This window comes from Blennius ocellaris (genome assembly GCF_963422515.1).
Source record: "Blennius ocellaris genome assembly, chromosome: 24".
Classification (NCBI taxonomy): Eukaryota; Metazoa; Chordata; class Actinopteri; order Blenniiformes; family Blenniidae; genus Blennius; species Blennius ocellaris.
In genome coordinates, this window is record NC_137673.1 from 7,743,143 (window position 1) to 7,753,250 (window position 10,108).

Genomic DNA, 10,108 nt, shown 5'->3' on the forward strand with positions numbered 1-10,108 from the left:
TCAGATGTGCCTCTTCATGTGCAGCGCCAAGTGATCCGACCGCGAGAAACACCTGCAAGGGGGGGGGGGGGGGGGGGGGATGGGTAGGGGGTGGTAGGATAGAGAGCAGCTTGTTAGTACGGTTGCCGCGGAAGTTTGTTTTGCCGATCGGCGCTAAATGTTTGCCGTCGAGCGCCCCCGCTAATGCGCACGCAATTAGCGCGCGTGCGAGCAATTCGTAATCAGCATTTTTCAGCAGCGCCGCTAATGACTTCAGCTGCATCATGAATAAATAGAGCGGGGGGGGGGGGGGGTCATGGGGGGGGATGCAAAACATGTGGTGTAAAACTTGGACTGGAAGCCTCTCGTCTGTAATCAGGATTCGCTGAATCGCTCTTTATATAATAATAATAAAAAGCGCCAGTCGAAGGTGTATTCCCCCCTCCCCCCCCACTTGGGAATTTACACTTTTAAATGTTGGTCCCGTTGCAGGAAGAACGCCTTCCTCTCGGTCCGCCGGGGGGATCGTCAACACAGTGATCTCATACGTAGACATATAGTAGTAGACTTCTACCTGACCATGTTGACAACAGTAACAGTATCATAACATTTTCCAAAACGTTTTGGTGTCATAGGGCACTTATAGGTTTGTTGATGTTTGCTATCTGTCAGTCTCTCTCTCTCTATCCTTCCTTCCTTCCTTCCTTCCTTCCTTCCTGAGCATAAAAAAAACCTTCATTTTTACAGGTTTGTAACTGTTGAATTTGACACTCAGATTTACTGGTCCATCATCTGTGTGTGTGTGTGTGTGTGTGTGTGTGTGTGTGTGTGTGTGTGTGTGTGTGTGTGTGTGTGTGTGTGTGTGTGTGTGTGTGTGTGTGTGTGGTCACCGCACCCGTGAGTGCATGAAGAAACACATGTGGGAGAATAATGAGCGGCTCAGGAGACATCGACCTGCACGTGTGTGTGTGTGTGTGTGTGTGTGTGTATGTGTGTGTGTGTGTGTGTGCGTGCGTGTGTGTGTGTGTGCGTGTGTAACTCACTGTAAAAGTGTGTATGTGTGCACTCGGTCGAGACAGATGGCAAAGTATGAGTCACGACTCGGGGGCACGACACCAGCTGGCACTCCGTGGTCCCCCCCCTCCCGCCCATCAACCCCCCCACCCCACCCTCACATACACACACACACACACACCTTCAATCTTCCCTTCTGACTTTTTGCCCCCCCCGCGTTTCCCCTTCTTCCTTCATCTCAGCGGGGTGCCTTTGTGTGCACGCTTTAGGCTGGAGGGATCGGGGGGGGGGGGGGGGGGGGGGGGCGGGCTAAGAATAAGGGAGGTGGAAAAATCAAGGGTGTAGGTGGGGGGGTGGGTGGGGGGTTACTGTAAATACAGTCTGTCCAGCTGAGACCTGATTAGGTTGAGCGGGGGAGGGTGGGGGGGGGGGGGGGGGGGGGGGGGGGGTCTTTTTGTCCGTTCATAATGAACCCATGCATGATTCAAGAGGCGACACTTTCAAAAAAAAAAAAAAAAACGGTTTCATAAAATTCTTTATGAAAGAGACAATGCGTCACGTTCCTGACATGTCAGTTAATTCATGAATAAATAAGTCAGACAAAAAAAAAAAAACGTATGAGGATCAAGATGCCAGTTCACACGCCCCTGCCCACCCCCACCCACCCCCCGCCAAAATAAAAGAAAAAAACTAAACATAAATGAACGCTGAAACTGGATTTGACAGATTTGAACAGTTTTGTGGCACCGTAAACCCAAGTGATGAAAAAAATATGATTTTTTTTTTTTTGCAATGTTCCACTGTCAAAATGACCTTTTCACAGCGAGGGGGGGGGGGTAGCGGGAGGGGGGGGGGGGGGGGTCCCGGTACTCCTCGTCGCAGACGATATTGCTCGGAGATCCCAGACGTGTCGGCTCGCAGACGGCGGCGCGTGATTAAAACGAGCGGTAAAAGATTTCCCCGCGTCTGACTCCGCCGTGCCGCTGATGGCGAGTAATGGCCGCCGGACGCGAGGGCGCCGCGGCCGGCGACAATCCGCGGCTCATAATTAAAGACACGACACGAACACTTATCACCCCGGGGTTAAGAGCAGAAGGAGACGTTTTTAAAAGCGCCAAAACTAAATATCCTGAATTAATCAGCAAATTAAAAAAAAACATTAAAAAAACGATCATTTAATCATTCTTAATAAGAAAAGTCAATAAAGTGGCTTCTTGCACATCAAGGCCAGCATTTAAAGTCATAGCGCACTGATTTCCGCTAAGATTTCAAAGTGACACTTTTTGAAAACTGCTCCCGAGGTCAAACTTTTCTGCGCGCTCCGACTCGGTCTCGGTGGAAAAGGCGGAAGATGCAACTTTTCGAAAATGTTCTGAATCCGTGGTAACGGAGGAAAACGCAACTTTTTGAAAAACTCTCTGATGCCGTCCTTATGTCAACGTGGAAAAAGAGCTACTTTTTTATAAAAAAAAACAAACAAAAAAATGCTCTGACGATGTCTTTGTGGATATGGGAATTGCTACTTTTCGTAAACCTTCCAACTGCAGCTTTGTGTAAACGTGGAAAAATGCTACTTTTGGAAAAACTCTTGACTTCATAACCATGGAAACGAGAGGAATGCAATTTTTTTGTAAACTTTCTGGCTCTGACTTCGTGGAAATGTAACTTTTTGAAAACAGCTCCCATGATGGTACTTTGTAAAAATGCTACAAATCCATATATGTGGAAAAAGCTACTTTTTGAAAATGCCCTGACTCGATCTTTGGGGAAACGAGAGAAAGAAAATATTTTTCGAAACACTTTCCTCACCCCGTCTCAGTGTAAATGGAAGAAAATACAACTTTTTGAAAATCCTCCAACTCTGTCTTTGTGTAAACTTGGGAATAAGCTACTTTTTCAAAGAGCCCTCACTCTGTCTCCACGGACACCAGCAAAAACTTTTCCAACGCACTCCGACCCCGTCTCCACGGAAACGGAGGAAAACGCAACTTTTTGGAAAAAGGCTCCGCCCCGTGGAGACGGCATAGAACGGAACTTTGAAAACTCTCAGCCCGTTTGACTCCACTGTTAAAGTTTTGTCGCGCATTGATCTCTGCGCATGTGTGTGCCGTTTGTTTACAAACAAACAACAGCGCCAGCCTGTGGCCTGGCAGGCGAACTGCATCGCTCTCAGACGACGTTTTCAATAATGCGTGGCTTAAAGAAATGTCTATGAAGAGAGTCTGGTACCAGAACTGTGTGTGTGTGTGTGTGTGTGTGTTTTTTGCATTAGTAATCCTGCCAGCGCACTTCTAAACTGGGTCAGTACCAAAACACATTCGGGGCGTGTTACCCAGCATCCTTGTCTGTGTGTGTGTGTGTGTCATACACCCGAACACAATGGTGTGGAAGCACTTCAAATAACCTTTGTAGGATAAAGAAATGGAAGGCAAAGACAGAAGACGGAAGGGGAGAGAGAGAGCGAGAGAGAGAGCGAGAGAGAGAGAGAGAGAGAGAGAGAGGTGTGTTTTGACAGACCCTGTCACAGTGGTTGCACTTGAAAGGCTTGGCGCCGGTGTGTTTGCGGTAGTGCCTCGTCAGCTCGTCGCTCCGGGCGAATCGCCACTCGCAGCCCTCCCACGAGCACTTGTACGGCTTCTCACCTGCAGGATTAACACACACACACACACACACACATACACACGCACACGCACCAACACACGCACACGTCAGCACCCGTCTGATCGGGAGTTTTGTTTTGTCGGAGACCGAAACACTCGGTCAACATCCGACATCCGAAGGTCTCGAGACGAGACGTGAGGGAGGGGAGAAGTGGGATTTGAAGGCAGATATGCTGGCGGCGGAGGAAGGGGGGGGGGGGGGGGGGCGGGGATAATTAGGCCGGTCACATAATGGCGAGGGAGCCACAGCTGCGTCCAGCTCCGAACACCGTCACCTGCATCCGTCTGACCTGAACACACTGACCACCTCCGCCTGAGTGGCTTTGTCACACACATATATATATATATATATATATATATATATATGAGCAGCAGGTTCTGAACCATCCGGCTCTGGCCAATGAAATTCCCCGGAGGTAGGATGCCTGAATGTGTTGCCTAGCAATGGAAGCAAGGAAGGTGGTGGTGGTGGGGGTGTATCTGTGTGTGTATGGTGGGGGTGGTGGAGGTGTGTGTGTGGAGGGGGGGGGGGGGGGGGGGGGGGGGGGGGTGAAACATGAGGAGGCAGTAGTCGGTGCAGCTGGCTGGATCTGGCAGCGGCACGCCGCCATGCCACCGGCCAATTACCGACCGCGCGGAGGCAGTTGCCTGGCGACGGTAATTGTAGAGCGGTACAGGGGCAGCGGAGAGAGATTGGGAGGAGGAAGTGGGACTGGTGGTGGAGGGGGGGGGGGGTGGAGGAGGAGGAGGGTGGGCACTAAGAGAGCAGAGCCTGCAGCAGTACATAACCACTCAGCTACCGACTCCTCCAACGATACACTGCCCCGGTTGCCTAGCAACAGACCCCCCCACACACACACACACACACACACACACCCCACCCCTTCCTCCGCTCGCCTCTCCCTCAAGATGCCCTCGTACAAACAGGCATGTAAAAGCAAGGTACACACACACACACACACACACACACACACACACACACACACACACACACACACACACACACACACACACACACACACACACACACACACACACACACACACACACACACACACACACCACACACACACACACACACACACACACACACACACACACACACACACTTACTTCTGGCTTGTTTTTTTTTGAGCGTCACGTCCAATCTGACTGATTGGCGGCTTTAAATGGCAATCGGTTGCCTAATCCACTGGATTATACTGGAACTCCGAGACCTAATCTGATTACGTTCTGTTACTTCTGGATTACTCTGCCCATAAAAAAAAAAAAAAAAGACATGTAACGTAGATTATGAGGCTAAGTGGATTATCTGTGGCCGTTTTTTTTTGTTTTTTTTGTTTCCAGATCCCATTAACTACCTCTGGGCTTCTTTTACACAATCGAATAAGCGATCACATTATTCCTCATCTGTAATCTGATAACCGGGTGTTTCCTGAAGTCACTGTAATCCCATTAAGTGTAATCTGTTACTTCCGAATACTCGGGGTTTTTGGCGCGTGCGCCCTCGTCCTGCCTCTCAGGTGCCGGCGTTGAAGTTAATTACATTCCCTCCATTAGCCGGAGCCGGGGCAGGAGCACTGGGGTCTCCGAGGTCATTATAAGAGAACACTTTGTAGGCTCACTGCTATTAGAGGAGGAGGAGGAGGAGGAGGAGGAGGAGAGGAGACAAAAGGGTGAAGATGTGCAGGAGAGGCAGAGGAAGTGATGGAGGGATGAAAGCAGAAGACGGTACATTAATGATGTCAAAGGCGATGTAAACGTCCATCCCAACATGCAAACTCAGGCCCCGTTCAAAGTGATGGAGGGATGAAAGCAGAAGACGGTACATTAATGATGTCAAAGGCGATGTAAACGTCCATCCCAACATGCAAACTCAGGCCCCGTTCACATTTGCGTTTTTGTCCCCCCCGTTTCAGAAAAGTTTTGAAAACGAACGAGGTCAAAATGTTCGTAAAAGTTGCATGCGCCCCAATTTCTAAGGACACGGAGCTGGAGCTGTATTAAAAAGTTGCGTTTTTCCAATTCCAAGAGGGACAGAGTCCACAAAAAGTTGCATTATGGAGCATTTTCAAAAAGTTGTGCTTTCCACCCCATTTCCACAGGGACAGAGTCCACAAAAAGTTGCATTTTGGAGCAATTTTCAAAAAGTTGAGTCTTCCCCCATTTTCAAAAACGCAGAAGGACTTATGTAAAAGTTGTCATTTTCCTGTTTTTACGGCGACCGTATCCGTGTTTTCAAAAAGTTCGGTTTTTCCCCATTTCCATGGATGACAGAGTTCGAACGCTATCAAAAATGTGCGTTTTCCTCCATTTCCATAGAGACGGAGCATTTTGGGGAAAAAAAAAAAAATTGCGCTCTCTCCGTTTCCACGAAGGTGGAGCATTTTCAAAAAGTTGAGTTTCCACAGAGACGGAGTTGCAGTTGCTTTCGCGGAAAGAAAGGCCTCGGTCTAAGTCTCCGGCGCCAAACAAAGCAATTGCATTTAGTCAGAACGTCGTTAAATCCTCCCGGCCCACCAAATAAAAAAGGCATTTTTAAACGAGAATATATGAGCACACAGTGAGAGACTAATGAGGAGAAAGTGCTGAGAAACAGAAAGATTGAGAGAGCGAGGAAAATGAGGAACAGAGAGAGAGGAGAGAGAGAGAGAGAGAGAGAGGAGAAATAACCCGACACAGTCTTGGTGTTTTACCCCAAAAATCTAATTGTACCATTCCTTATCTGCCATAAGCTATTCAGACAAAAAAGCTCTACAGGGCACCGTCATTTCAACTCGGCTCGTCTAATTCCAGATTAAATCGTCGCCTTTTCTCCGTCGGTAATTTATGGAAATAACAACTAAGAAAAAGAGGATTTGAGTAATGACATCTTTAAACTTGTCAGGATAATGACTCGGTGAATGGGGAGGGGGGAAGGGGGGGGGCGGCCCCGGGGGCACTACCGTCTCCATTCTGAAGAGGGTCGCTCCACCCCCACCCATTTCTGACTTTTGTCTCTTTTGTGTGTACTTTGTTACGCCTCACATCACTCTCTCCTCAACTCCCGTGGTGTATTTTGGCTTTTTGTGCCCCCCCACCCCACCTGAAATCACCTGAAATGACACCGCTCGTCTTGAGGAGGGTTTGGTGCCGAATGGCTCAACGTCGTCTGCATACATGGGACACGTGTAAAGCTTTGTCGGAATTCTGTTTCTGGATACAGGAAGTTGCACTTGCTTTCCAAAGATTTCTCCTGTGGCGTCGAGTTTAGTCACGGGGAGATGGGGGGGGGGGGGGATTCCAGACTTTGCCACACCGGGTAAACCAATGAAGGCACATTCAGCTCAATGCCGGAGGGTGTGATCACACATCCGGCATGTTTTCATCATACTTAACATGCAGATTTTTTTATTTTTTAAATTTGCACTGCCTTGAAATGGAAGTGAATCTGAGCTTGGTAACAAGTGACGTGTTTGACCGTCAAACGGAGGATGGATCCAGATCAAGTTTGACACCGCTGAATTAGTAAGCAGTATCCGATTTAGGTCAATTGAACTTTATTTTGGCGTGACGGAGAGTCTTTGCCACCGTTCGTCCGGGTTAAAGGAAGGGAAGAAGCATGTGGCCTACCAATCAGACGACACGCGGGACAGGCAATCCAATCGTCTCCTCTACCTCAAACTTCAAGATCACCCAAATCAAGACCTTTTGCGTCACAGCGAATCTCAAAGTTGAGAATTCCAGACGTCGTGACGCCTGATAATAATGGCTCACCGCTCTTAAAAGTGGCCCCATTACTGCGCCCTGCAAAGACCCAGACAGTCCCCTGCCTCGGATTGAGAAACACCGACTGAGACTTGCAGAAGTCGTAGAGGACGGGAGCGCCTGGAATAAACCGGGGAAATGACGCCCTATCCAGGTCAATCCATCCATCACTGTGCAGTTACTCAGTCAGAGGACAGCTCCCTGACAGAGGTCTGAGTGGTTTGGGATTGAGATGGAGGAGCGGGAGAGTTATAGCTCCTGAACCCCTCCCCCCCTACTTCACTTCTTGAGAAGAACCTTGACGAGGAGGACCTGCCCCGGTTTGGCACACAGAGGTACTTAAAGTGGGATAAGAAAAGCAGATTTCCCACGTGGCAAAGAGAGTGTCCCCCGTTTCTTGTATCCTCGTGTACCATTTCCTTCATGTTCCAGGAAGTGGAAGACTTCCCTCAATTACCGCAAATAAGGTTATCGAGGGATTCTAGAAATCTGGTGCAGCGGTCCTTTGGCTTCAGAATCAAGTCATTCTGGACTGTCAACAACAATGACTGTCAATCAGTGTCATTACAAGGTATCCAGGGAAGTGAGGATCTCGCAATCCGGGTCTTGAGAGACTATTGTGTATTCGTAATGGACAATTGATTGACGATTAAGTACGTCCAAAAACAACATCCTACCTGTATGTGTCCTCTGATGGGCCTTTAGGTGGGAGCTCTGGTGTACACCTTCCGGCAGCCATTAAACTGACAGCGGTGGATCCTCTTCTTGTTCTCCGGTAGCTCCCCAACTCCGATCCCGCACGCCGCCGCCTCTTCTTCGTCCTTCATCCTGACGGGCAGGGCGTTGCCCCGCCACCAGCCGCGCGGCGCTCAGCCCCACCTTCTTGGCCACCAGCTTCAGGGTGAGCGTCCCGTCGGCCGAGGCCGTCAGCGTCTGGTTGGGCTTCACGAGGTGGCGCCCCAGTTCGGGCGACGACGGCGGCGTCAGGGAGGTCACGGCGCTCAGCTGGGCCTGATGGGACCCCGTCCATCCCTTCCAGGTTTTCCAGACCCTGTGCTTTGGATTTGAGGTCTCTTCTCACCGCGCCGGCGGGGGGGGGGATTCTTCCGCGGTGGGGCAGAGGAGGACTGGAGGTGGGCTCGGGGGTTCGGGGTGGCTCGGCAGGCTGGGCGAGAAGGGAGTCCGACAGGTCCTCCTCGCCGTCCTCCTTCAGGTAGGCCGGGGGTCAAGAGGCCGTCCAGGTCCTGGTCGAAGAGTTCCGACAAACGCTTGGGCTCCGTCTGCAGGTAGCGCTCCAGTTCCAAGCAGGTCTGAAAGAGGGACGGAAGGGGAAACACGTCAATTCCGGATTCAAGCCGGTCAACTTCACACCCTCAAAGCTTCTCCGTCCCATCTCTCAAAATCCCCGCTCGACAATTTCAACCAGGCGCCCAGGCGGGACGACTCGGGACGGCCCCGCCAGCTGTCACACGCACAGATAGCCACTGAGACAGCCAGAATCACCTGGCAACTCCGGCAAGGCGGCTGATTAAACACTGATTGATTACAACCGCTGCGGCTGGCGGCGGGACGAGTCCTAAAATCTACAGAACTGGTATCAAACAACATTTTATAGAGCGTTGACAAGCCGCGTGTGCGCGGCGGGCCTTCCGCCGAGCCAAGATAGGAAGATTTATTCAGCTGTAGTTATGGTCCGCTTCATCCCCATTACTCCAAATACCTCTCCCCGCGGAGGGCAAAAAAAAAAAAGGCTGCATCCCCCGATTTGTGCGAGCTGCCACCCTGAGAAGTCTATTACTCTACTCTACTCTGGCAAGGTTCTAAGAGGAGTGGTAGCAAGGGGGAGGGGGGGGGGGGTCTCAACGTCCAAGGATGAAGCCATTATGTTCGAATGGACGGCGCCAGTTTGATCCCCGCGTTTCGCTTGTAGCCGCTAACCCGTTTTGACAGGCGAGATGGAGGCGGGCGGCTCCGCCGGGCGCCGCGCCGCTCGCCACTTCATTTGTGTGTAAATAGGCAGCGACAGACCGAGTAGCTAGTTCCATTATCAGGAATAAGGTTGTGCAGACCGAACACATCAGAGACCAATTTACAATCTCACCACTCACTCCCCCCACCCCCCCCCCCTCTCCTTGTTTGCACCTTCTAAAAATATATTCACACTTATTTTCTGTTTTGGAAGTGGGGGTGGAGGGAGGGGTGGGGGGGGGGGGCTGTCTGTTGCTAAGGGAGTACGATTTCTCCTCTAAGTCATTTTCTTCCAGGAACAAAAAGAAAGAAAAAAAAAAAAGGATTTGGAGTGTTTGCACGCCGACATCAAATTAAAAAGCCTCTCAAGACCACATCGACAGTGAGGAGTGAGGATAATGCCCCCCTCCCCTTCTTCTTTCATGAGAGGTCTTCACAGTTGTTTCCTTGACGGCGGTTTACACCATTTGACGTGAAAACAACAAAACTCCCGTTGCGTGTCGGATGTTTGTTTACGCAAACGACGATGAAAACTCGCAAAAAAAGCTACTCTTTGGAAATGGCTCCCGCTTTTAAGAGACGCTGCCTCCGGCGTGGCGTGACTCCCAGTCCATATGCTAGTCGACCGCATTAGTATATGATCTTAATTCGCAACTTTTAGAAAATGCTCGGCTCGGTTTCCATAGGAACTGGACAAAAAAAACTACCGTTGTCCGTGGACGCGCCATTGTTAAAGTTTA

The 10,108-nt window shown here is 50.3% G+C and overlaps 1 protein-coding gene across 1 annotated transcript in view; it reads right to left on the reverse strand.

The window, feature by feature from the left end:
• Positions 1 to 10,108, reverse strand: part of LOC308147843 (Krueppel-like factor 7) — a gene marked incomplete at both ends in the record, with an annotated part of 24,573 nt that continues 14,465 nt past the window's right edge. Inside the window, 10 exon segments of the mRNA XM_080520178.1 lie at positions 1 to 51; positions 3,511 to 3,635; positions 8,078 to 8,116; positions 8,119 to 8,248; positions 8,250 to 8,417; positions 8,419 to 8,496; positions 8,499 to 8,567; positions 8,569 to 8,622; positions 8,624 to 8,710; positions 8,772 to 8,862. Of these exon segments, the coding sequence (XP_080376304.1) occupies positions 1 to 51; positions 3,511 to 3,635; positions 8,078 to 8,116; positions 8,119 to 8,248; positions 8,250 to 8,417; positions 8,419 to 8,496; positions 8,499 to 8,567; positions 8,569 to 8,622; positions 8,624 to 8,710; positions 8,772 to 8,862 (892 nt within the window).